At 49.8% G+C, this 26963-nt stretch overlaps 2 protein-coding genes across 7 annotated transcripts; one reads left to right on the plus strand and one right to left on the minus strand.

The window, feature by feature from the left end:
- Positions 1-4510: 4510 nt before the first annotated feature.
- LOC122371929 (RWD domain-containing protein 4-like) lies at positions 4511-9714 on the plus strand. 6 transcript variants are annotated; one of them, XM_043348727.1, is made up of 5 exons: positions 4511-4561; positions 6731-6867; positions 7225-7334; positions 7623-7812; positions 8452-9714. In XM_043348727.1, exons 2-5 carry the CDS (start codon positions 6766-6768, stop codon positions 8608-8610), a joined length of 561 nt encoding a protein of 186 aa, XP_043204662.1. In that variant the 5' UTR covers positions 4511-4561; positions 6731-6765; the 3' UTR covers positions 8611-9714. The 6 variants fall into 6 exon arrangements, with proteins under 6 accessions (XP_043204662.1, XP_043204660.1, XP_043204658.1 ...); XM_043348725.1 differs by lacking the exon at positions 4511-4561 and adding an exon at positions 4719-5674; XM_043348723.1 differs by lacking the exon at positions 4511-4561 and adding an exon at positions 4741-4790.
- Positions 9715-18060: 8346 nt separating this feature from the next.
- Positions 18061-19697, minus strand: LOC122371930 (lectin BRA-3-like). Its single transcript, XM_043348729.1, has 2 exons — positions 19320-19697; positions 18061-18955 (listed from the first exon to the last, which is right to left on the minus strand). The coding sequence occupies exons 1-2, from the start codon at positions 19509-19511 to the stop codon at positions 18542-18544; spliced, it is 606 nt and encodes a 201-aa protein (XP_043204664.1). The 5' UTR covers positions 19512-19697; the 3' UTR covers positions 18061-18541.
- Between the last annotated feature and the right edge of the window lie 7266 nt (positions 19698-26963).

Genomic DNA, 26963 nt, shown 5'->3' on the forward strand with positions numbered 1-26963 from the left:
TGCCTAAGAGCTGGACTTTTTGCACGCGTTCCCCGCCAGGGGGCGCCACTAAGGAAGCACCCTCTGACGTCACGATAAAACTGCGCGCACTGTGCGCACGGTTCTGTAAGCAAGTAACATAGTGGTGGTTTCACGGTGGAAATTGGAATAAGTATTTTGACGTTGTAAAATTTCAAGCCGTTTTTGTGAAATTAATTAGTAAATGCATTTCAAAAGTATTTATTTAAAGTGTGAAAGGAGAATGATTAGAAGAACATGCATATTTTTGTTCCAATAGCTTATTATGTGAGACATGATCGGTACTAACGGGTACTTCTAAGAAATAGTGAAGAAGTACCAAAGAGCCTGCTCGGCTACGATCGTCAGCTGTCCTTTGGAGCTGGACTTCAACGCTGTAAAAAAAATGTGTGCTGAATTAATTTATAGTTTTACCAAAATATAGGCAATTTATCATTTCCTTTTCACTTTTGTAATTTTTGTTGAGTAAAGAGATATGTTGCTAGTTCTGACAATATAAATTATTAATTAAAAAAACGAAATGCGACGGTAAGTATCTGCTACTAAATTATCACTTTCACCAAATACGTGGAAAATCTTGCTACCATTGCTTATAAAACGTGCTTATCAATACACAAATGTTTTATTTCAGACAAGAACGATTTATTTGCCTGAAGTCTTGCGTCATGTGCTACTGCTTTGATTCCAAAGACGCTCTCCGGGTCGGGGTAATTTAGTTCTTCATCGATCGATAAGAGATTTTGATTCCATTGATATCCAAATTGATAAGCTCGGCACCATGGAGTAAGGGCGTCCCCACAGGGGTGACGCAGGAAATATGAATGGCGTTTACACCGACAGCAGTTTCCCACAGCCGGCAATGGGAATCTCCTGTCGGTGTAAACGCTACTATAGTCCCATCCACCTCAAACACTGGGGAATATCCCCGCACTTTTGAGGACGGAAATCTACTGGACCTGCTCGAAAAATAGTGGATAAAATACGGCGAGCTTTCAGTTTTATGGTTGGGTCTCCCTTCCGAGGCACATATTTACGGGGGATATTGGGTCATATTCCCCCGGCGTCCTGATGATCGGCGCCCAGCTAAACGTCGAAGGCGCCCTGGCCCCTGATACGCGGCACTGCTATCTGTGAAGGTGCCCAGATTGCTGCCGCTCGAATTTTGGTCGCCTACTTAACAAACCTCCGTTGGTGCCATCTCAGTTTCCTCGAGGTCAGGCAACCTTCACACGCCGTTGGCTACCTTGGCTGGCCGGCGACTCGTTCCCCTCGTGGCGACGCTCTTGACATCCAGTCAAAAGTTGAGTGGCTGGGCGCTGGCGCCCCCAGTGGGGGCCGGGGAAGGGGCAGTGGGCCTCCACGTTGCTCTCTTCCCGAGCCTATGGTGACTTGGCTCAACTCTCCTCAATAGAATCTGGATTCTGCACGCTGTATGAACATGGGCGTATTGTATTGTATTGTATTGAACAATCATGAGCGATCCACATTCTGAAAGTGCGTGGCGATTACTGCTCAGACACCACTACGGACAATACGGACAGTGGGTGTGACAATCAGTAGTGCCATTCATATAGAGGGTGTCATATATGAGCGGAGAGGCAACAGTACAGCTGAGCGGAGAGACAACATTAAAGCAACAGTACAGCTGGCGTTGCATGGAGCTGCAGGCAACCGGGCAGCGGAGGCTTGCGAAAAATAAACAATTCGTCACTTCAACGTATAAACAATAGTATCAAAAGCAGCATAAACACATATTCTCATGGTCGAACCCATGCACTAGCGGCTCACGGCGGGCACAGGCACGCAGTGCGGTAGCGGTACCGGATCACACGTCATGGGCGTTGTCTCAGCATAGGTTGTTATGAGCGGAGAGGCAACAGCAGAGCTGAGCGGAGAGACAACATTAAAACAACAGTACAGCTAGCGTTGCATGGAGCTGCAGGCAACCGGACAGCGGAGGCTTGCGAAAAATAAACAATTCGTCACTTCAACGTATAAACAACAGTATCAAAAGCAGCATAAACACATATTCTCATGGTCGAACCCATGCACTAGCGGCTCACGGCGGGCACAGGCACGCAGTGCGGTAGCGGTACCGGATCACACGTCATGGGCGTTGTCTCAGCATAGGTTGTTATGAGCGGAGAGGCAACAGTAGAGCTGAGCGGAGAGACAACATTAAAACAACAGTACAGCTAGCGTTGCATGGAGCTGCAGGCAACCGGACAGCGGAGGCTTGCGAAAAATAAACAATTCGTCACTTCAACGTATAAACAATAGTAAAAGCAACATAAACACATATTCTCATGGTCGTCGGAACCCATGCACTAGCGGCTCACGGCGGGCACAGGCACGCAGTGCGGTAGCGGTACCGGATCACACGTCATGGGCGTTGTCTCAGCATAGGTTGTTCGCAATCTAGTTGAAGCCTAAGAAGACGGCCAGTGGGGTCTCACTGCTGCTGAGGCGACCTCGGAGACGATGCGTCGCCCCTCCTGTCGGCGACCTGCGGTGAGCAGGACTCCAGATAGCTGTCTGGCACGTTGCCGACACTGCCAGACGCTGTCAGCAGGCCTCACTGCTGCAAGTGATGTGCAGATGGACGTCAGGTGACTTCGTCTGCAGGCGATTCCGGAGACCGCGGCCTCACCAGGCAGCACCACCTGCATCGCCATGTCGGTGTTTCTAGAAATGGAAAAATAACAGTATCGGTGAAGGACAAGCAATACAATGTATTCTGTTTTCCTCTCTTGCAGGTATACGTAATCTACAATTATCATTGTTCCTATTTCATTCAACTCAACCTGAAAATTCCATATTGGCACATTGTTTGACTAAATTTGTGTAGTTGGGAACAGGGGCGACGCCACGGTGCGACAACTGGAGGGGACATTGACCATTTTGGAGGGGACAAGGACCATTTCAAGTCGATTCTTTCCATGCAACGCCATGGGCGTAATGTTAAAATTTTAAAAAGTGGAGGGGACGAGATCCCCTCTGTCCCCCCCCCCCCCCCCCTGTGGTGACGCCCTTGGTTGGGAAGCAGATTCTGATTGTTTGAAATACATGTTTGGCTGAACAGTGCGGAAAATATTTCATTGATCACTATAGCTGCAACAAAAATACTGAGACAGAAAACATTTGCGCTTACCTGGCTCCTTAGTCAGCCCCGCACAACGGAAGTGGTACCATTTATCGCAGCCGTCGCATCCGACCATCGGTGCTGCACTGATGCTGCTGCACTCCCCACATTCCCAGTACCTTAGTAGCGTCTTGGCTGTGAAAAGATTACATGAGTCATGGCGCATTCATGAATAGTAAGATGTTTTATATGTTTAACATTGCATAGCAAAGACACAACAGCTGGGAGTCAAGTGTAAGGACTTTTGACAAGGGTGTTTGAACTCAGTGGGGTGAGGTTTGGTTGGTCAAGAGTGGTCATTTTTAGCAATGCTGTTTTTGACTACAGCTTTGCTAAGTATGACTACGGTGATGATGTCATGGTAATCAAATTTGACCACCATTATACCAATTTTGCACCCTGGTGGAGAAAACACAAGTTTCAGGTTACGGGAAGTAAGATAGGAAAGTTATTCCGGCAGTTCTTAAAAGAAGACAAAGAATCTTGATTCTGGTTGTTGTAAATGGGGGTCCAAGGTTGAACAGAGCCAGCATTTGGCGCTGAAATTCAAAGTTTGAACACAATGAAAAAGATGCTTGATATCACTATAAAAGTTTATTTCAGGGGGAAATGGATGCATTCACGTAAAAGCGCACAAAAGTACTCTAGCAAAGTGGATTACTAAGGTACTGAAAAAATCTTGCCAAACAGCTGTTCGGAATATCAAATCTGACATACAGAATTTTCAATGGCCATTAAAATAATATCATATCACCATTTTCCCAGTGAGTGTTGTCATTATAACTTTGAGGCAAGAAAAGCTTTGCTAAAAATGACGCTTGGCGAAGCCTCATCCTACTGGGCTGTCTGACATGTCTCCCTGTAAAAAACATGTGGTCCTTATATTGTATATATGATGAATATGTTAATAATGCAGAGAAAACACAGTATAAATTATACCCAACGTTTCATCTTAATCGACTTTGTCAAGGGTGTTTGAACAACTTGAGATGAGTGAAGTGTAAGAGTACCTAGGTACATCTGAAAATAAACTGAATCTGCGTCCAATAAACATTGATTTTCATAATACATTTCACAAATCAACTGCTAATAACAATCATACTAAAATAGCACGACAGATACCTAACTAACAATCGCATGAAGAACTTCTTGATTCGCCTTGACTATTGTCGTCCGAACGAATGTTGTCTAACGTGGTCTAAAGTTACACATTTGTCTTTTCTGCGCAGTATTTGTGTTTGCCATTTACCGCACCAATGTTCGCCAGCGGTGGTGACTTTTCCTTACCTGCTCACGAAACGTCACACACGACATGACGTCACCCGAAGACGTCATCAAAAAGTCCAGCTCTTAGGCGTGTCCGGACACACACACGTCGAGCTCGTCGCCGGTGTTGTTTACGTGGGTGCGCCAGTCTTGCCGCCAAATTAAGTATTTGTTCACTTTTTACGTCGCGAACAGCCGTCAACAAAGAATGCTCAAACGGACGAATCAGCTCACTAGTTTTGCGAAACGACAACAAGTACTTTCCTGACAACAGGGCCAATTAAATACTCGCATATCATACTTGCGGCATATGGGGCTGTTGCATGGGTGTCTTTCATTCGGCGAAATACCTATTGGACGAAGTGTAGGAAATAGGAATGCATTTTTTAGCCATTTGCTTCAATTCGCCACGCTTGAATGTAGTTTTAGTTGTAAAATTACGTATACTTGATGTTCTCTTGATGATCAGTATTCCATCTAATGAAAGCCTAGCTCAATGCTTTAAAAATTGTCAACTTGAACTTGAAACAAGAAATAAGAATTAAACCATTTTAAGAATGAACCAAGAATAGATGTATTTTAAACTTAAACGATAGCTCATTAATATTGAGAGACGAACCCAGCTTATTTTCTTTGACATCAAAGTTGCATCAGCTTGCACCATCCGAACAAAAAATATGCATGATGATTAGCGAGCATCAAAGATGACAAATTTACAGTAAGAGGCTAATTCTCCCCTCATTGACCCATTTGTGTCTTCTGTGTATCAGTATCATTGTGTTAGGAAGTGATCAATATTTAAAAACCCCTCGCCCTTGCTGGCCAAGTAAAGGGGGGCAGATGCTGCGGGTTGCCCCCCATGAGGTCTGTTCGTGATAGCTTGGCACACGCTGGCGATAGAGCTGAAACTTGTCTGGTGGCTGGCCACTGACCTATGATGTCATAGGAAACTTCTACAGTCATGGTCCTAAATTGACAAATTTGCAATGCCAATCACCAATGCCCCCAGTGCCAAAGGTGCTTTCACAGGGAGATGTAACTTCCTGACCTAGTGTCCTCCAGAGGTCTCACTACTTCTTCTGTGTCTCAGATTTTTCAGATTTTTCCTCTAGTGTAGGTACATTATCTATAAAAAAGATGTGGTCAAGAGCTCTGTATGCCTAGTGATTATCATTGTTGTACCTATGTACTTATAACTATAAGTTCCTGTGCAATGAAGTTCCCTTGGTTGCCATTAATGGACCACAGGTCTGTAAATGAAGTTTTCTGTCTCTGTCTCTCTCTCTCTCTCTCCCATCCCCTCTCTCTCCCTCTCTCCCTCCCTCCTTCTATCTCTGATCCCTCTCTCTCTCTCTCTCTCTCTCTCTCTCTCTCTCTCTCTCTCTCTCTCTCTCTCTCTCTCTCTCTCTCTCTCTCTCTCTCTCTCCCTCTGTCTCTCTGTCTCTCTGTCTCTCTGTCTCTCTGTCTCTCTGTCTCTCTCTCTCTCTCTCTCTCTCTCTCTCTCTCTCTCTCTCTCTCTCTCTCTCTCTCTCTCTCTCTCTCTCTCTCTCTCTCTCTCTCTCTCTCTCTCTCTCTCTCGAATGATATGTGATGCCTATGACCTGCATCGACCAAGTTCATAACCTGAGGGGCTCTGTCCTGACCTTTACCCAAAGTCAACACCTTAAGTTGACCTCACCTGACCAAAAGTATACCATTTGATGCGCATGAGCTAGACATACTCGGTGATGCCAATTTTTTTTTTTGCGAGGTGTTTCACCAAAAACCACACCCATGCATTGGGCCACTTGACCTGACCTCAGAGCTGGTCACTGGTTAATCTGAGACATTAAAATCTTGTGCCAATCGCTGAGTTTCGTAACGGCGCACACGCTCATTTTTTCCCGCGACGCTCTAGCTTCATTAGGGGCGAAACGGCGGGGGGATCGTACCCCCTCCCCCCGGCCGGGACGTGTGTACTAGTCACTAGAAAACCAATAGGTCCGGACTCCCGGAGAGGTTTAATGCCATACCATAGCAGGTAAATGACCAACCATGTTTCATCTTACAGTCACTGTGGTTTCATCCAGTTAAATATGTCCAACCAAACAGTGCAGTGTGCTGTGGTGTACAGGTTTGGTCTTTCATAGGAGCACACCAGGGCCAGGCCTTGGGCCAGGTACTTCAACTTGGGTTAAATTTCCTGGCATACAGAGGCCCCTTTACTTTAACCTTACTATTAAGGTCTGCTACTGGTCATGTAGGAAGTGCAACCATTTGTAACGTTTGTTTTATTCTGTTCTAACACGTCTGTTTTCTCGGCAGGCTCTACTACCTACCTAGTTGGAGTTTTTATAACAATGTCCGCTGAAATGCAAGCTGAAGAGCTTGAGGTTTTAAGGTCCATCTATGAAGGAGACCCATCTTACATTGAAGTTGATGAGAAGACCTTCCAGTACAAGGTAATCAATTCATTTTTATTCAGGCATTTGCCAACCATGCTTCATCATTTTGTTACAGGTTGTATTGTATTTCTAGGACCATTTTAGCTATTTGTTAATGTTCAGCCAAGTTATTAAGATATTAACTTCAATGCAAGTTTTGTAATGTTAATGAAACATTTTTTGAAGTTTGGATTCATGGCAGGTGGAGATAAAGTGTTGACCTCGCTGCTTTTTTGGTCGCCGCGGTCATATTGTGTTTGTCTTGTCTGTCCTTTTTCAACATGTGCCCTTTTCCTATTACCTGCTTTATGAAACAGGTCAAGCAGTGGTCCAATATGAACATTGTATTACATTACTCTTTCTAACTGATTTCAGTATGGGGAAGATGGTGACATTAAATCATTTCTGGTTGAAGTTAAGTGGACTGAAAATTACCCTGACGAACTACCCAACATCAACCTTGATGCTTTCTATAACAAGCACATGTAAGTACTCCTAACTCATTGGCATTTGTTTGTCCTTCTCTTATGCTGTTGATTCTGACTCGTTGAAACTGAAATATTTAATAAAAAACTTTGTGTTTGCCGGAGACTATTAAAGTATATCAATTGGGTAGCAACATCAGTTCTGTATGGTATTTTTAAAGCATCTTTCCTGTTTTAAATATTATTAGAGGCAGAGTGCATCTGCTGCACCCTAGCCAAAATACATCTCTTTTTGTCGTTATTCCCTGCACGCTCCCCAAGTGACCACCGTGTACGGGGCGCCGTCAGCCTGCCGGCGGTGAAGGAGCACGTGGTGGACCAGGTGCGCCAGCAGGCGGACACCATGCTCGGCATGTCGATGACGTTCACCCTGTTCGAGTGGGTGAAGGAGAGCGTGACGGAGCTGATGGCGGAGCAGACGGCCGCGCCGCCCGTCAGCCAGGCCGCCGAGGAGGTGGAACAGCTCACCATCACGCAGGTGGGCGTCCAGTGGAGAGGAGGGGCAGCACGCGGCGAGGTCCGCGTGTCCTCAGAGTACTCTGACACGTAATGGGAGTAGGCAATATCTTAGTGTGGACATGATTCTTGCATGCGATGCGAGATGTTTTTCACACGTTTCGTTTTGTTTTAGACACGTGATAAAGAATTGACTTAGTTGTATCAGCTACACCGGTTGGTGACACTCCGATTTGAGCCGTTTTAGAAGTTGCTGTTGATAATCAAGATGGCGCTGTTCACAGGCAGATTCGTGAGATCGTGATAGACTTGTACTATTGGTCTCAAGATAAGCCGGTCCCAGCGGCCAGTAGTTTGGATGCGATTAATAACCTACCTTTTGCCCCACTCGGACAGATTGGAGTGTACTCGATCCGAGTCTGACAGTCGAGTTGGTCTGACAACCGACAGCCGTCGGTCTGACACGGGGTATTCCGGACGCATTTTAACTACTGGTCGCTGCAACCCTTATCTTGAGACCAAGAGTACCCATGTTACCCGTTGATCCGTTCTCAGAGGGCTGCGGAGGTTAAGGCATTTAGTTACGACTTACGAGTATACATAATGCATATTGCATACACGACAGCCGCCTCCTCTGAGTGTGAACTTTTCTGATCGCCAGGAGGGTGGCGGCGTCAAGAAGGAGAAGAAGGAGCAGCTGTCCAAGCAGCAGAAGCGACGCGCCTGGGACCGCGCGCAGGTGGGCGGCGGCGGCGAGCGCGCCCGCGGCTGGGACTGGGTGGACATCATCCGACACCTGTCACAGACGGCGCCCAGCTAACGGCGGGCCGTCCACCGGGCCGTCCTGGGCTCTCCTACCGTCCCCGCTCACACAGAGAGAGACTGGCTAGCCAAGCCCCTACCGTCCCCGCTCACACACACAGAGACCGGCTAGCCAGTCGCACGTGACACCAAGCGACGATATCTCGATCGGATGTTGATGTGGTCAGAGCTTTAGCGGAGGCTTGCCGAAGGAACGACTATTTTCTACTAGAGCTCGTCCCTGGTTGGTGGCGTTTCAGGCGTGGGAAGCACATATTTCTGACCACAAATCGTCAGAGTTTCGGCGATTGTTTCACCTTCTGGCAAAAGAAGCAAACTGGGCGCTTTTGTGACCACATTGAATAACGGTGGGAAGCGGGCGGTGCCGGCGCTGTGGGATCCAAATGTGATGCAAAGTGTTGTTGTGTGTAGTGTTGTTTTCATTGGTTGAACTGACGGGTCAGAGTCCGTCATACGTGCTTGCGTGACGAGAAGCGCCAAAGAGGTATCTGGGAGTATGGTTTGGCCGACTAGGTACAATGTTGTCACTCGGGACAGGCTTGTTGTCAGGCTCCGTTTCCATCATAGTCTGTTCCGGTATTGCATCCGGTTTGTTCCATCTGCCTTCAGATCCTAAGGACCTCCTTCAGTTACTTTAGTTGCCTGGTGTTCGCTAAAGGATGCGTTGAATTGCACGTTGAAGATTTGTCATCCTTCCTCTTATTGATTACCGAGATTCGGGTAAAAGATTGGTTTTTCGTCTGCATTTTATTTTGAGACTTTCTTTTTTCTCCTTATACCTTCTGCTCATACTTCCTCTCAGCTATCATATACATTTTTTTCACTTCCAAAAAAATGTATATACTCATCGTTACTCGCTGGAGCATATTTTTCGACATATGCTGCCCGACGCTCCGGCTCTCTGCGACGTAATATACTGTAGTGTTGCACAATGATCGACCATGAAAGGTTTCGCTGTCTTCCGACTCATAATTCGTCAAGAGCAACTCACTGCTTTTACCGGGATTTTAATTTCTCTTGCTATTATAGTATTTGCATTTTTCGAGAATCGAGATGATATGTTGATCACGATTGCTGACAATACATATAGTGATACTTGTTAGTACTTGCTTTGTTCGTAACCTAAGATCCAACGACGTTGTTCTGCGATGTCATACACCGAGGTTATGATGGTTGACAACATTGGCGGCCTGTTATTTGATTTTTTTACGTTGATATTTTTTAGCAACATCGTAGGTATACCTAGTTCTCTGGCAATGTTTGGAAAATCGTTGAATATTTTTATGTTTTAGATATAACGATAAAAATTAACACCCTAAGCAACATCGTCTTGTCGCTCTTTATCAGTATCCTAAATCAAGGCCTCACGTGATAATTCAGGTTCGATCAATTAAAAACCCAGTTTTGATTTAATCATGGTGCGTGCGAACTTCAGCGCATCAGTTGTTTCAACAAAACCCGCAATACCCATGAAATATGGGACAGGAAATGATCTCCATTAACTGTTGCACTTTCTTCCACAAGACGGAACGCAATCGCCACACTTCGCCAGCATCAATCCGTTGAAAGACGCCGCCACGATTCCAGTTCGACCGCTTGACCCGGCACAGAGCCGAAGCACCAGCGTGAACAAATCGTCACCGGGTGATCGCCGCTCATTGTCCCCAGCTGCACGACAGTGACGACATGATGCTGCAACGCGACTCTGAATCACCGTCACTGCATTGTGATATCGGACCGTGACATGGTCTCGTTCGGACGACATTTGGCGCGGCCCAACACCCGCCGCATTCGTCAAAGTCACGCCGTTTTGGCGCGACTGCAACAGGGGGGGGGGGGGGGCGGTGTCGTAATTTGTTACGTCGTCCGGTACAAATGTGCGTAGTCAGAACTGTACGGTGGCTCATGATGTGTGCTTTCACCGTTCCGTAAGGAGCGTCCCAAACTTGCCAGGAGTGGGCTCGTGATACTTACTGCAAGCTCTGTTCTTACATGTACGTACATACAGTGTATAGTGTACAGTACTAAAGCACTTCAATTATTTGCAATCATGGGGTTAAACCGTCTTTTTTGCCTCAAACTGGGACATTGCTTTGGTACGTAGGCACCGCCGAAAGGCAGTTCGTTTACATCGCATTGACAATTCGTTAGATTTTTTTTTAATACTGAAGGGAGCAGTTAATTCCATGCTTAACCCTCGCTTTTGTGCGGCGTTTTACAGAGTATAACATGGTATAACGTTTAGGGGGAGGGGATCGGGTGGACCCCTTTGCCGTTCGGCCCCTGATCGAGCTAGAGCTTTGCGGAAACAACGGGCGTGCTGCCCTGGACGAGAGGAAGGCAATTACACTGTAAACCAAATCTACAAGTTGGCTCCTTGTTACAAGTTTGGTTCCAATTCGCATAGGCGTCACCTTGTCGATTCACCAGCCCCAGGCTTGTTGGCTAACAAACTAACAGTTTGTCTACAAGTTTGGTTCCAATTCGCATAGGCGTCACCTTGTCGATTCACCAGCCCCAGGCTTGTTGGCCAACAAACTAACAGTTTGTCTACAAGTTTGGTTCCAATTCGCATAGGCGTCACCTTGTCGATTCACCAACCCCAGGCGTGTTGGCCAACAAACTAACAGTTTGTCTACAAGTTTGGTTCCAATTCGCATAGGCGTCACCTTGTTGAGTACTAGTCTGGGCCTTGTGAACCTACCAACTTCTGGATAGGCATAGCCGTTTCCTTGTCGGTTCAACAACCCCTGGTTTGTTGATGAACTAGCCTTTGACTGGGCATTGCTAGTTTACAAATTGTCAACAAGTAAGTGTACTAACGCTCAGTTCGAACTTGTTCTTCCTTACAATCGCTTTGTTTGCGTTGATAACCTTAAGAACTTACGATTCGCGTTCGTTTTCAATTGCCACGATACTGATTCAGGAAATATTTTCTATACGGACAGGTCATTTTTTGGCTGGAAGTGGTGCACAAAATCATGACTGGCATCAGTTATTGCTCAAAGGCTTGCGCTGACAAGAAACGAAATACTGATGGGTTATATAATCGATGAATGCATACACCACATCCATTCGGAAGTTTCTGGAATCATTAGTATTTATTACGGTCACGTACCTACATCACGTAGTATGTAATTAATACTATTGACTGGAGACAATTCCAAGTGCATATTTTCGAATGGATGTGGTAAATGCATGAGGTATAAGGTATACCTATCGTGCACCGTCAGCATATAAGTCTTTGAAGCAAGAACTGCTGCGTATGTGGAAGAACATGGTTTTGTGCATCGCATCAAGCCAGAAGTATAACATGCCCGTATGACGAATATTTCCACATTGACCATAACAATCATGGCAGTTGCACGATCACGCAGATAATTCGAATAAAGCATGATCGCCAACCAGATTAGCTTTTACAGCCCATATACCGGGTGGCCCAGAAAAAACGTTCCGAACTTTGGAGGCATATATATCAAATACGAGTACAAATAACGAGCCAAAATTTTCATCAAGTTTGCGTCATTTCTTTGCGCATTGGTATGCCAAATTATAACACTATACCATCATTTTCAAGCTGGCAATCTTGAGTTGAATTAAGCAAGACGTTTTTGCTTTTTTTGCCGATGTCAAACGATAGTGATGATTGGGTTAGACGTCCCATGTTATAAAAAAGAATAAAAAATAAAGCACGTGAATGAAACCAACACGTGTGTTTTTATCTTAAATATTTTTGTCTCACTTATGTGCCAAATATTCAAGTACTGAGCTAAATGGTGCTCATGGATGTCATTCGTTTCAACACCAAATCATGTTTCGAGCAGGAGTGGCACGGTGCATGGATTACTGCTGATTACCCTCCTTTCAGTAGATCAAACAGTAAATCGACCGGATAAGGAAAACAAACTAAAGCAGACTGGTTCCTGTGCCAGAACTCCAGAAGACCACAGAATAGCTTATGAAAAACAACATTGCCAGCAGATGACAAAAAAAAAAAAAACTGGGTGAAAAGCTACCTTTTCCCAGGAATGTCAGCCAGGAAAGCATTTGAGCCACAAGATGGTTAGAAAACTGGAAACTTCTTCCGATGCCGCTGGCACAGAGCCATCGTGGTTGCCTGAGGGAATGTGTCATCCTGAGACCCGAACCATCAATGAGACTAGCTGCCAGTAGAAGTCATGGCTCTAGCCTCTAGGCCGCAGTGCCGCGGGGTGAAAGTGACCCGTTCACTCAAATTTTTAGTAAACATCGGAGCAAAAAAGTAATTTTTACATGGCATGCTTGATACACGAACCGTTTAAAAAGTTATTTACCGAACACCATGAAAACCACACCATTTACTGAAAATGTGTGCCGCATTCACTATTCGACGTTTCAATGTTGTATCTTTACCACTTTTTGAGAAATATTGATTTAAAGTTGGGAACGTTTTTTCTGGGCCACCCGGTATGTCCATCAGTTAAGTTAAAAATACAAAGAGTTGAATTAAAGGCAAATAAATGTATTTATATATAAAAAACACCGACCGCAAAACATCTGCTCACATGTGCATGCAAAGGTCTGGCCCACTTACATTGCGCGCGCAGGGGAAGGGAGGCGTCTCGACCGCGGGTATAGGCACGATTAGTGCGTCCCGCAGGCCAGAGCGGGCCTCACTCACAGCACGAACACCACAGTTCACAGATTTCACTTTTTACTGCACAAATGCTGGAACAGCCCTCGTCGCTGATCCATGCTGCACGGCGGCCGCGCGACAACTGCTGGTTTGAACGGTTTGAAACCGCCGCGCCGGGGCCGGACGGCGACCGCTGATTGGTCCGCCAAGTCTGACATCACGGGCGCAGCTGACCATGTGTATGCTGACCAGCTGACCAGTACAAGTTAGGCGCCGGTTAAATAACCATGCGGCAACAAGTTTCCAAAACTGGTTAAGAAACAAACGTTGAAACAAATGTAGAGTTGGTCTGGATACTGAGAAGTTGGTGTGCATAGTAATTATTGACTCGTAGTTGTCATCTGACAAGCAATGCACCAGACAACGGCTTGTTTGAAAAGTATCAGTTGGTAAACATACCAAGAGATGATTGGTTATATTCAGGGATGCGGAGCCGGAGCCGGAGTCGGAGCCGGAGCCGCCGGAGCCGGCATATTTTGCCCGGAGCCGGAGCCGGAGCCGGAGCCGTGAAACAATATAGCCCGGAGCCGGAGCCGGAGCCGGAGCCGCCAAAAAAGGGGGCGACTCCGGCTCCTTTTTATTTATTTTTTTTTTTGAAGAGGAAAAAAATAATTGACCTATGTAGTTCGGTTTGACAGTATAAGGCAGTAAAACATATGGTAAGTACGTCATGGGCCATCAAGTGAATGAAAAAAGCCGAATATCCCCAGCATCCCACAGTACGCAATCAACTTCCTGTCTGCTCCTCCCCCCCCCCCCCCCCACGTCTACTGCATCCCCAGAACATGAGGACCGGTCATCAGGTGACGGCCATTGTTTTGAAGCCAGTGCAGTGGACTGCGACTCCCAACACCGTCTCTTCCCACCCCACCCTACCCCCCCCCCCCCCCCCCACCCCCACCCCCCAATGCAGCCGAGACGGGTGTCAGCTTATGATGGTTCAGTGAACTCCGATTCGCGGCGACTGCGTTTCTAATGTCCTTTCCAATGCTTTCTAGTCTTTTGTTCTGCCAGTTCTCTCCGAGGTGCGTTTGCGCGGGGACGCGGTGAGCCGGTCATGGCAAAGAGTAACGCGGCCGTATAGTCATAACATTTCGCCACGTGCTTATATACCCTGTTCGCTGATTGCATGTGCTGTTGAGAAAAATAGCCTTAGATGTTAGTTGTTATGCAAATACAGAAGCTACGTGTACCAATCCAATTTTTCTTCCACCCGTATTTAATTGATTGCATAGGAGATGTACTGAGTCGGAGCCGGAGCCGCCGGAGCCGGAGCCACCGGAGCCGGACCATTTTACTCGGAGCCGGAGCCGGAGCCGGAGCCGCCATAACATTTCACCCGGAGCCAGAGCCGGAGCCGGAGCCGATTTTTTCTCCGGAGCCGGAGCCGGAGCCGGAGCCGTCTGAAATTTCCACGGCTCCGCATCCCTGGTTATATTACTGTAGGAGGGCGGCTCCTCCCGTGCCGCCGCCTATTGCTCGGGCGGCTATATGTTGGCAATGAATGAACTGCCGCCAATGAATGGGCTGCCGCTCCGAGACCGACTGAGTCAGAGTCGGAAGTGGAACTCTGCCGCTGCGAGCGCCCGCGGCTACAGCTCACGCGCCGTGGGCTATTTGCCGTGCTCTGCGGCGACGGCTGTGGCAGTGATGGCGGCTGCTGATTGGCTGGCGCTGCGACGCCAGGGCAGCCGGCAGCCGCCGATTGGGTTTTCTCCTGGAACCTTCTCGGACGAAAGGTCGTCTGAAGGTCATTGATTGACGGGGGGATTCGGTCTGGAGCGGGGGACTTGAACTTGAACTGGACTTTGACTTTGGAACTGGTCACTCAGTGTTAACAATATATTTATATATCATGCCTGATATTTAACGACTCACGGCCATGTCTACATTTGGTGGCAGCGGCTTTACGAGCTTCGCTCTTTCGTAAGAAACCGTAACGATGACCTGCCTACCGGCTACCAAGAACGAAGATTAAAATGAAGGTGTTTTCGACTCAGACTGGCTTCCTTCTCGGCGCTCGGCCCCGGCCTCGCCTACCTCGCGAGTGCATCCGGTGAACTCGGAACTGTGAGTTTTCGTGTCTGGTCCCGCCTGGGCCATGATTTTGTGCCTGAGTCGAGACTGTCAGTGACTTGTGCCGCTCAGAACTATGGTGAAGCAGTGCAGTCTCGTGTCTCAGTGTGAAGCCTCTGCCGCTGTTTGTTGGAGCGGCTTGTCGGTGAGCTCCGCTGGCTCGACGAGAGGTGAGCGGCCGTTCCGTTAGCCATGCGCTGGCTCGACGAGTTGAACTGTTGGTTGAACTGTTGAGTGAGTGGCCAGCTGGTCCTCTTTAGTGTTCGGTGTTAGCGGGCAGTGGCTGGCTTGATCTGTTGCCGCCCACCTGCTGTCGCAAGATTTCTTTCAAGATTTCAAGTTCTTCGGTCGTCGCCGCTGTCAGTCGTGGCGGCCCGTGGCGACTGAAGTCACCGTTTCAAGTCGGTTGTCGCCGCCGTCAATCGTGGCGAACTTTGTGATTGCGATGATCGCTTCCGAGTGCGTCCGCCGTCGCCGTCGCTCGTGGCGACCGCTGTCGCAGCCGTCTTCTTCGTCGTCTTCAAGTTGCAGCCGCCGCTCCTCGGCCGAGAGCTGCTGTGACGTCAGCAGTCACGTGACGCTGCTCGTCGCTCGGCCGGCTGTGCGTCAGCTGACCGCCGCGGCCGCCGGCTCCTGCGGCTCCTGACGGCCTGGCGGGCCGATGGATGGGCCGACGGCGAGGATCTCCATCGACAAACGACGTCGACGACAATAAGATAAGTGTATCGATTGCTTGTGTGATGGGTGTATCGTGCAGTGTATGTTTTTGTGGGTGTGTAGAATGATAGGTACTGGCTAAATTGGTAAAATGAATCTCGGGGAGCAGAGTGGATCTGGGGACGTGCGCCGCGGGGCGATCAGTGGGTTTTCGTTTCAGGCGCCGAAGTTCGCCGGGGAGAGTGGCTCAGCCTGTGACAGATTTTTGGCGGATCTGGACACTTTCTACACTTTTCACAACTTGGATGATGAGTTCAAGCTGCGCTTCCTGCCGCTGTGCTTGACCGGGTTCGCACGGGATGCTTTTGAGGCCCTCCCACGGGAGGAGAGGGACACGTTCAGCCGGGCTGCTAGTGCTCTCCGCCACTTGTTCATCAAACCGTGCGCGCTGGATGCTCATAGCCAGCTTCAGTAGTTAAAGTTTGACCCGTCGACCTCTCTTGACGCGTTTGTCATCCGACTGCGTGCTCTAGTGGCTGAAGCGTTCCCGGGGAGTGTGTGCGATCAGGTGCTCTTCCACTCTTTCCTCACGGCTCTGCCGAGAGAGTATAAGCAGCAGATAATTTCGACCGGTATCGAAACCTTCCCAAAAGCCGTAGAAAAAGTGAGCAATATCATTCGTAGTGAGCGCGTCTCAGTTCAGGATCGGGCCCCGGTGCGCCAGGTTAGCCAAGCTAGTGGGAATGGGATGCTGGAAAAAGTACTTCAGCGGCTGGAGCAGCTGGAGCTTCAGGTCGCGCGAGCGGCTCAGCCCGCCGCTCGGGAGCGGGGACCGGCGCGCTAACCCGTGGTAATAGTCGCCAAGCGAGGGGATCTTAACTATCGTGTGAGACTGGAGGACGGGAAAATGTTGTGTGTGCACCACAATAGGTTAAAGCCATGTACCGTGCCCTCTGGTAACACGACGGAGTCAGATCCAGCCGCCAGTGGCGCGGCAGACCGGGTAAGTGGCCGCTCAGACTCTGCTGAGCAGGCCGGTCAGTCGGCGAGTGCGACACGGGCTGAGACCGCTGGGTCACCACCTGTCGCGGGGACGAGTCTCTGTGCTGTTCCAGGGAGCGCAACTGAAGTGCCGACGCGTTCCACAGCTGAGCCTCCAGCTGAGGCTGCCGTTTCACAGGGTGCAGAGCAGTCGGTTGGTCTCCGTGTGACCTTCCGGCCGATACCGCTGCCTCGCACTGCGGTACCCCCGGTGGCTCTGAGACGCTCTACGCGTGAGCGTCGGCCCCCTGACCGATATGTAGCCGTAATGTAAGACACCTGATCGCAACACTGTCCAGCCGCAGCTGCCTTTAGCGCGCTTCATCTTGTGCTTTGACTGGCCAGCAGAGCCTAGATGGACGCGATCTGAACGCGTCGAGCGACTAGCGCGTGGCGTAAGTGGCGGAACGTACGGCAGTGGGTCTCGTCTTATCCTTACCGGCTGATGTGTGTCCTGTCTCGTGCCCCGATGATCCGAGCTGGCTTTTTCTGTCGTTTGTACATATCGCGTTGTGGCGTCACTCTTAGTGACGCGTTTGTTTTATTCTGGTTCCCAGGGGACGTGCGCTGGAGCCGGTGCGGCTCAGACGGCTGGCGCCTCTTTGTAAGCGGGGAGGAGTGTAGGAGGGCGGCTCCTCCCGTGCCGCCGCCTATTGCTCGGGCGGCTATATGTTGGCAATGAATGAACTGCCGCCAATGAATGGGCTGCCGCTCCGAGACCGACTGAGTCAGAGTCGGAAGTGGAACTCTGCCGCTGCGAGCGCCCGCGGCTACAGCTCACGCGCCGTGGGCTATTTGCCGTGCTCTGCGGCGACGGCTGTGGCAGTGATGGCGGCTGCTGATTGGCTGGCGCTGCGACGCCAGGGCAGCCGCCGATTGGGTTTTCTCCTGGAACCTTCTCGGACGAAAGGTCGTCTGAAGGTCATTGATTGACGGGGGGATTCGGTCTGGAGCGGGGGACTTGAACTTGAACTGGACTTTGACTTTGGAACTGGTCACTCAGTGTTAACAATATATTTAGGTATATATCATGCCTGATATTTAACGACTCACGGCCATGTCTACATTACACAAGACTTGTCAATTTGGTTTACAGTGTAGGTATATCAAATTTTAAGGTCCTTAGTCATTGGTTGACCTTCCAGGTCAGGTCAATGACCCAAAAAGTTGGGAAAGTCGGGACCTGCTAGAATTTCGTAAAGTAAAGCTGTTATGTTCTTTCGGGGTGCTGATCACCAATTTCATGTTAGTTTTTTATCACAGACGATGTCTTGATGCATTTAGGCCAGGTCGATAATTCGTAATTCCATGCGTAATTCTCTGAAGCTGTATCAGTTTGACAGCATTCACGAAATGAGTATAATAGAATGTTTGTTCTCACTCCATGAATGAGTATGATACCCGCAAACCCAAAACCCGCAGATTCGCAACCCGCATGCGAGGTCCAGTGTGGGGCGGCCTTGAGAATCGCTTCTATAATCTATAGTAGCTGGCACATTGGTAACTTTTTGGTCGCCACACAGTTGTCGTCATTCCATTCAGCAAATCGGTAGCCTTCCGACACTTTCCGAATTTCCACACAGTCCTCTTGGTCACGCCAGTTGTCCGGCTGCCCAGAGGCCCACACGTATCCGTCACTTATCGTGACGGCCCTGCCGCCCGGTCCGCGGAAGACGCCCTCCTCGGCGCTGTCGGTGATGCCCAGCCAGATGTTCTCGTGGCCTGCCAGGCCGGCGACGCACAGGTTCTCTGTTCGGGAGCGGGGCACGGCCAGGTGCGCGTGCAGCGCAGTGCAGTCCCGCTCTGCCTGGGCGTGGTCCACCTGTGTGGACAGCCGACTGTAGCACTGTCCGGCGCACGGTATGAAGTTGCCAGGGCAGCTGTTCCGGCAGCCCTGTTTAACAAGACGGACACATGGACTGGTAAGTTCACGAGGACCTTACCTAAATACAAAGAACTTGCTTCCAAAGCTATCCTTTTTAACCCGACCGCAGCATGCGTCGCCGGTGCCGTTGCAAATTGCCATAACCCGATCTATATTATCTATTCGCAACCCACTGGTCTTTTTATTGAGAACTAGTCGTCAACATTTAAGTGCATTTTGTTCCGTTATTTATCATTTTTTTTTTGTAGAATTAATCATTACGCTTTAGGCATGTCAATCTGGTCGGAAGTCGGTGCAGCAAAGAAGGTACGCCAAAGAGCAGCATAACTCATGATGTTTGGCCAAAATTCAAACAAAGAAAGTTAGGTCTCACCTGAGGTTCGTGAGTGGAGTCGTGTTGGTCTAGAGCTGCTGCGACGACCTCTGCAATAATCTCACGCAGACCGGTCACCTGCAGTGTGACTCCGGGGTCACTCCCCAGCCCGATAGCCGGTGAGGCGGCAGACGGGCAGAGTACCGCTGCGGCCACACACGCGACCACGAGGGTCCCACTGGAGAACCTCATCGTGAATGGTGCGAACTTGGAAAAGCGGGGCGACAATGGCGTGATGTGATCGGAAATTGGACAGTGAGACAGCTGAGAGAATCCTCTCGAACCCTCGCGACACCGCTGTCGACTGTCTGTGCTGGTGCACGCTGCTCGGTTATTATAAGTCAACTGCTGGGGAAGTTGGTGCGATAGTTTTGCAAATGAACCGATAGTTTATACGGCCGAAGATGGTGGCATCGTTCAGTGTAAGCAAACTTGCTTCAAGGAATGTTTCTGTTGGGTGGAAATACCGAATCCTAAGTCGTACATCATTATCTGGACTTGGAGATCTGGTTCGGATCACGCTGTTTTAAATGACGGATAGTTATGACGACAGGGCACATAAATATCATCCACAATGTCCGCGTGACCATCTAAACATGCGCAAGGGCTGGACGGGGAGTTAACTCGCTCCCCATGGAGTTAACTCATCAACCGCTCGGCAGCCTGATGTTTTCAACATTCAATACTTTTCATAATAGAGTGCCATCGTGGAAAGTCAATAGGGTTGCCCAACGTTTCCATCGTGACCGTCCAGGGGCGCCGTGGTCCATGTGCAAACATTACGCACCCGGCTGACGGGTGGCCGGGCGGCCCGAGCGAGCCAGCGCGGCGCCGCTCCATGTTGCGAGATCTCGCGCATACTAGGCCGTGTGACAAACGGGCGGGGATGACACCGCGATCTGAGTAAATCGAGAACGGTATTTTCGGGTGGTTGGCCACGACAGTGAATGACAGTGACCTTGAGAAAAGGGAGAGTATGAGAGCCATGAGGCAGAGCAGTTGTGATAGGCTCAAATGGTAGATTAGCATGCGTCCAATGAAGCCTCTGGATTTTCCACTCGCGAACGGCGGCATACCACTGTTGAAACACTCCCCTTCACCCCGGCTCAGAGGCCCGGCAAGCGGCGATAGTACGGCGATAAACCTTCATTGCTCGTATATTCATAAACCATGTCGACCATGCCATACACTACATCAGCATTTGGAGTTCAACTCACTCCCCAATAAGGAAGCATGTAAGGTTTTATTTTCCCTTTTCCCCCTTCGCAAATCGCAACTCGGTTCCCCCTTCCTTATCCATCTGAACAAATAACGGGAAAGAATTGGGTAATGAGACGATACAAGACTATGTGGAGATTTTTCCAAAAGCTGATGATATCTGGGTCTCCTTCCATATCACCCGCCGTGGTGACAATGGAGCATGAAACGTCCACGCAATCCCCCCCCCTAATAGGTATCTGAAAAGGATACCAATTTTAGCTCACCTCAACCTTATAGGATCAAATCATTTCGCATGTGTTTTAAAGGCTTCACTGGCGTCCGCCGTCCCGTCAGGTCGTACCAATTTATATCACCTATCCAAATAAACGATTGAAGTCAGATTCCTGATTGGAAGATAGGTAGAAACACAATGGCGGACTATACGTCATGCGAATTTAGTTGCTGAATAACTACATAAATAATTATTGCAGGTTCGTAACTGGCAGTGGTGATCTCTGTTTATTGCATTTGCGACACTGTATAACGTTGGCTCTCTGGAGACAAGAGGAAGCATATTTCACAACCCCGGGTCAACTCAGCTCAGACCAACTATCGTGAAAAGGTGCGAGCGATGTTGTATCTCTTTCTATGTTCTCTATGTCATGAGCAGAAGGCGATTTATAAAAGTTAAGATCGGGAACGTTACTTTGGCTGACTTGATGACCTGCCTGTGACTATTTAACCTATGATAACTGCAAATAGCCGTTTTCACGATGGGCTATCCGGTGAATGCACCTGATTTGACCAAATCTTTACCTAATCTGTACCAGATGTGCACCAAATGTGTACCAGATGGCCGCCGTGAAAACGGCTACTATCTATGTACCATATAAAATGTTCGATCATCTTTCGGGCGCCGCCTGCCACTCGTCATGTGATGGGGGGGGGGGGGGGGCAGAAGGACGGCGCCCGGATATGACAACCCTCGCCCGCTTTTTTCACGAATCACGATGGCACCCAATTCCATCCACGTGCGGTCGCTGCTCACGTCACCGACCAGCTGCTTAATAAGCATGCAGCCATTGCTTGCGATTGCAGACACACTGGCGCGGCCGTGGATACACAACGAAATGGCCCGTCGCGAAAGCGCGCGAGAGTGAAGATAGTCGCTGACATGCCGCCACTTGTCATCGGCCAAGCGTTAACATTAGTCACGAGGCTGCGCATGCTCATGTGTTCTAGTCATGGGCTCGGCGGTATGGAAACATTATAGCGCAGTTGTCAGCGGGCCAGTGGCGGCATCCCGTTCCCGGAAGAGATGCCGATCAACAATCAAGATACGTCCGGTTCCCTTCGTTTTCTGATTGTCGGATTGTAGCAGTGACGCTTGACTGAGTCCACGGTGGGTTGCTTCGCCTTTCGGTACAGTGCATGGCGGAGCTTAGCAGCCGGAATACGAGTCAGTCCTTCTTTAGGTTAAGAGAGAGAAAAAGGGAGAGAGAGAGAGAGAGAGAGAGAGAGAGAGAGAGAGAGAGAGAGAGAGAGAGCGAGAGAGAGAGAGAGAGAGAGAGAGAGAGAGAGAGAGAGAGAGAGAGAGAGAGAGAGAGAGAGAGAGAGAGAGAGAGAGAGAGAGAGAGACAGAGAGAGAGAGAGAGAGACAGAGAGAGAGAGAAGGGAGAGAGGGTAGGAGAGGGATACTTGTGTAAAGAATGAGTGTTGTGGACAGAAGAGTGAGAAGACAAAGCTATCAAATATATAAGCGAGGAGACCTACTGTCGACGAAGAGGAGGGGAGCTAACTAAGTCCTCACTCTCAGCCGAGCGGGACACACCGGCCAGCTCGGCCCTGACCTGGGCTGAAGGTGTCAGTGTGTGGTGTGCCGAGTGGCTGGTCAGCTCGGCCGCCGAACGGAGAGCGGCTTCAAGTGTCGCCTGATCATCCAGCTGAATGGTGCCGTGTCAAGTGGGGGGCTCGCTCCACCCATGGATGATTGAGCAAACCAGCGCGTACCGCGTCTCGTGAGGTCAGGGGATCAGACGCTAGAGACATATCTAGAGACTCTAGAAACAGAGACTAGACGTCTATCAAATTGCTAAAATACTGCGCTTTGAGGAATGTGAACAAGGTCCGTGTCAAAATGAGACGTCGCCGGTTTCCTTTGTCGTCATTGGCAGTGACGAGCCCAGACTAACGCCACGCAGTAGCGACCAGCGATGACGACCCATTTGACGTTAATCGTCACGTGGCGTCTGTTGTCGGTCGGCGTGAGCATTGTGCGGCGCAACACGGCGACTCGGCGGGCGGCGCGGCGCGGCACGTATTCACCCAGACAGTGCCTGCTGCTGGCTCGATTGTATCGTGTCGTAACCGCAGCACGGCGCTTCTCCGCCGCCCGCGATGGGCCGAACTCGTGCCGCGAGCCGCCGCCCGCCGTCCGCCCTCAGCGTGCAGCGGCCGGCGGGCCGGGGGAATCCAGCCAGCCCCCATCGAGCCGCTGTCCGGTGGCGCAAAGTGCAGTCACGGCGCCGGTGGCCGGCCGTGTGCGCCGCGTTGCGTCACGGCCCGCCCGTGATGAGCGGCCGCGTCGCGAGCTACCTAAGTGTGGAACTGTACGTCAATTATAGGGCTCTGATTGGTGACTTTGGTCGAGGGATGACGCTTATAGCATGACGTCACTCACGTACTTGGACGGACCAACGGCGCAGCGCAGGCGCGCCGAGCCAATCCAGAGGTTCTCAAATTCCATTGTGCATATCCTGCGCATTGAATCGCGAAACTTCGGCGAGTTCGCTTGAGTTTGGAAGCCCCTGCCAGAGAATTGGAGACGGCCGGATTATTTGCTGGACAGGGGAATAGCGCAGATCAGGCCCATGTCGTCCCCTATCTCTCTGCGTGTCCACTAACACGAATGACGTCACGCATGTGGGCGGAGCTATGGGCGGAGCCTAACGCACGCGGCAGTCCAAGCCGCCATATTTGAATTTATATTTTAATAGAATCTTGCCGATATTTTGGGTGAAGTCAATTTATATGGATAGCTTGGTGACAGTTTAGCTATACGAATAATAATTTATTATGGATGTGCGCATATTCAGCTTGGAATTGCAATTAAAGTTCCGCACCGCATAGATTCGAACTCGGGACCTTTGGAATACTGCGCGGGCACGCTAACCACTACACTACCGCGACCGCGCGGCGGCCGGCGGCAGGGAGGCTGCGGAGACATGGGGGGACATTTTACGCTTTTGTGAAAAAAGCAAAAGATTTAGCGAAAAACACGTAATAGATAACTTGCAGAAAATTGTCTACTCTTTCAGATAAGATACTTAGGTTTGATATATCTTGTGCAGACTTCATTCTACAGTGCTTCGAAAATCGCTCATTTACATGGGGATTGAACGGGGCTTCGAGACTTGACTCCAAATGACGTCACGAGCTGACGTCACGATAAGGTAGAATCGCCGGACGACCCTACCTGGTATATAGGGCCTTGGCGCAGATGGCGATTGACGGTGCCAAAAAGATGATAGGGAAAAAGGAGTTGAGCAGTGAATTATAAGCCTGTGCTTGTGCATAGCTGAGTGGTAAATTGTAAAATGCTTAGGCTCTGAAGAGATGCAGTGTAGTTCAGGCGAACTAGGGGTATTTTGCCGAGTTATGTAAGCCGTAAGAGTCGCAAATCGTTTGTTTCCTTAAATGCAATAATGGAATTGTAATGCAAAATATTAATTTGATAATTCAGCGTGGTTGGACACCTACTCAATCAATTTCTTCTGCATAGTGCATTCACCGACCGGTGATTTATTTTAAGACGCTGAACTGCGCCGCCTTCAATTATTCCGAAACACCAGTGAATTCATTTGGTATCGTCACAATACGAATCGCGCAGGCAGTCATGAGCTAGGGGTCCGCCAAGCCTTGAGTGTGCTGCAGAGTGCAGACTGGACCGCCGAGAATATAACATTTCCGTCTCCCTGGGCGAACGGCGCATTGGAACCGACGGAAACGGTGCTTCAGTTTTTTTTGGGGGGGGGGGGGAGGATTCCCATGTTTAAAATTATGTTCGGGAATGATGCCATGTGGAAAGCTTGTTGAGTGGAGGGCTGTCGAGAGGATGCAGATTTTCTTATTTGCTGGAACCGATACAACGCGGAGAAGACGCAAATGTTGCACATTTTAAGGGCTTATCTAATAAAAATCTAGGGACTTCGTGAATCATTCCTACCTATTGACTGCGGCAGTTATTTGCCACTGGGTAGGTAGGTACTAGGTACTAGTAAGGTACTCATTTATGAACAGAACGTTTCACTGCCACTCGCCAGAAATTCAATGAGCAGCGTCTAATCTTTAAACATTTGGGTGTACTTAACAGTTCCTTAAAAAATGACGTCCTCCCTTTCAATGGTTTGCGCGAAGACACCATGTCAGAATCAACCAAGCAATACCAGAATTAATTGCGTAACGAATCGGAGGTGCCCTCAATCCTCAATACTCATAGCATAGCACACACTAAATGTAGGTAGGTACGCGGCACGCACACCCGCACATTAGGTATTTAAAGCGGACTTGATAGCTCATACACATTGAAGAAACACAATGCGCTAAAATAAAACGCGATTAACTAGCTGCAGCAGAAGTATGGCGTCCGATACCTCTTCGCCAAGTTAAGACCATACCAATTGTCGACAAGTCTGTCACCGCGCCGGCACTAGCCGTGGTGTGACGTCATCCGGCCGGCCCGTCGACGTACAGTTCCACACTTAGGTAACTCGCGGCCGCGTCAGCCGGTGCTGTGTCACGCTGTGGACAGCGGCGGCCGTGACACTGACCCGACCGGCGGCGTCACATGGCACGTGACGTGACGCGCTGCGATGGTAGTGACGTGACGCGCCACGATGGCACGTGACGTGACGTGCCGATCGGGCCCTCTCAGCCCCACTGCTCAGTCCCACTCTTCTCTCCCTTTCTCCGCCCGTCTCTGCAGCCGAGCGCCGACCCCGGCCACCCCTGCTGCACCGCCCCCCCGCTCACTGCTCTGTGTCCACAGGGTGCCCGGGGCACCTCTGGCCCAACAGCAGCCCTGTGAGCGCCCCGCCCCGTTCACTCACCCGCCCCCGGGCGGTGACCAGTCGCACAAATGACGGGCGGGGTGTCCGTGCGCTGCAATGTAACGACACCACAGCCAGGTGCGATCGGTGAAAAACGGAGAGTCATTTCACCCACGGCTAATGTCGCCAAGTGCTGCAATTTCACATTATCTCGGAGTACGTGCAAACTCATGAGGTCACGGTCATCATTTTTCAGATGAGGCGGCTACAAAAGCTTGAAACAACTGACATAGGCGTAGGAACGTTTTCGAAAGTGGGGGGGCCAGGGTCCCAGAGATCCAAAACCTAAACTACCCCCAAAATCCGATTTCTCCTCGGATTTCGGCCACTTTGTTTTCGCAAACATGCTCAGAGGTAAAACAAAATAGAGACAAAAAAAAGAAAAGAATTGGTTGAAATTTCAGGGAGGCTCCACTCTCCCGTCCATAAACTCAAACTGATGGACGCGTTCCCCTGTCCTCCGCAGCCGTTGGCACCCATGCAAATTCCAGAGGCATCCAGCAACTTTTTCATTACGAGCAAGCGTGAAACGTGCAAAGCGAGTCTTTTCAATATACCTATAAAAATCAGCATGAACGGCCCAGCTAGGCTCAGCCAGGCCTATAACGTTTTAAGAGGTTTTATATCAGCGACCACTGCAACTGGGCTGATTGACTTTCACTTATCAGAGGCCGGTGTGGGACTTTTAGACGGTCTGGGCCTTCAGAGGCCAGTTTAACCCTCCACGGCCCGGTCCTATAGGTTTTCTACATACGCGCTGGCCGAGGGGGCGGGGGGCGGGTACGACCCCCCTCGCCGTTTCGCCCCAGGTGGAGCTAGCGCGTCGCGGTAAAACGAGCGTGTGCGCCGTTACGAGACGCAGAGATCGATACCCGATTTTATGGTCCTAGGTCAACCAGTGACCTCTGACACCGTTCCGTGCTTCTATCCTCAGGATACTGAAATCCTTCTCCTCCACACCGCAACCCCCTCCGGGCTGGACAGGCAACTTTATCTCATGCGGGCTGCTCCCTTGGAGCGGCACCGCTGCTCCCGAGGGAGCGCACCCCGTAGCCGGGTGCAGTGAGTGCCTTGGGGCTGGGTGGCCTGTCCTCTGGACGGGCTCAGCCCCGGCGACTCACTAGGGTGCCTGCCCAGACCAATGTCTCCCCCTATGTATATCCTATCATCCTTCCGACTCTGAAATGGTCTCATTGGACTGAAAGGGCCTAACCCAACAAAACAAACAAAAACCGGTGACCTCTGAGGTTGCAGGTCAAGTGCCTCAAGGCACGGTTCCGTTTTTGGTGAATAACTTCGCAAAAAATGGCCGCAGAGCCGCGATTTTGCCAGCATC

The sequence above is a fragment of the Amphibalanus amphitrite genome, unplaced genomic scaffold (assembly GCF_019059575.1).
Source record: "Amphibalanus amphitrite isolate SeventyFive unplaced genomic scaffold, NRLGWU_Aamphi_draft 001294F_arrow, whole genome shotgun sequence".
Taxonomy (NCBI): Eukaryota; Metazoa; Arthropoda; class Thecostraca; order Balanomorpha; family Balanidae; genus Amphibalanus; species Amphibalanus amphitrite.

Excerpts from the sequence above, each read along its gene's own strand:
- LOC122371929 (XM_043348727.1), top strand. The coding sequence starts at position 6,766 with ATGTCCGCTGAAATGCAAGCTGAAGAGCTTGAGGTTTTAAGGTCCATC. Across the intron at positions 6,868-7,224 it reads AGAAGACCTTCCAGTACAAG|TATGGGGAAGATGGTGACAT; the intron begins GTAATCAATTCA and ends AACTGATTTCAG. Across the intron at positions 7,813-8,451 it reads AACAGCTCACCATCACGCAG|GAGGGTGGCGGCGTCAAGAA; the intron begins GTGGGCGTCCAG and ends TCTGATCGCCAG.
- LOC122371930 (XM_043348729.1), bottom strand. The coding sequence starts at position 19,511 with ATGAGGTTCTCCAGTGGGACCCTCGTGGTCGCGTGTGTGGCCGCAGCG. Across the intron at positions 18,956-19,319 it reads ACTCCACTCACGAACCTCAG|GGCTGCCGGAACAGCTGCCC; the intron begins GTGAGACCTAAC and ends CTTGTTAAACAG.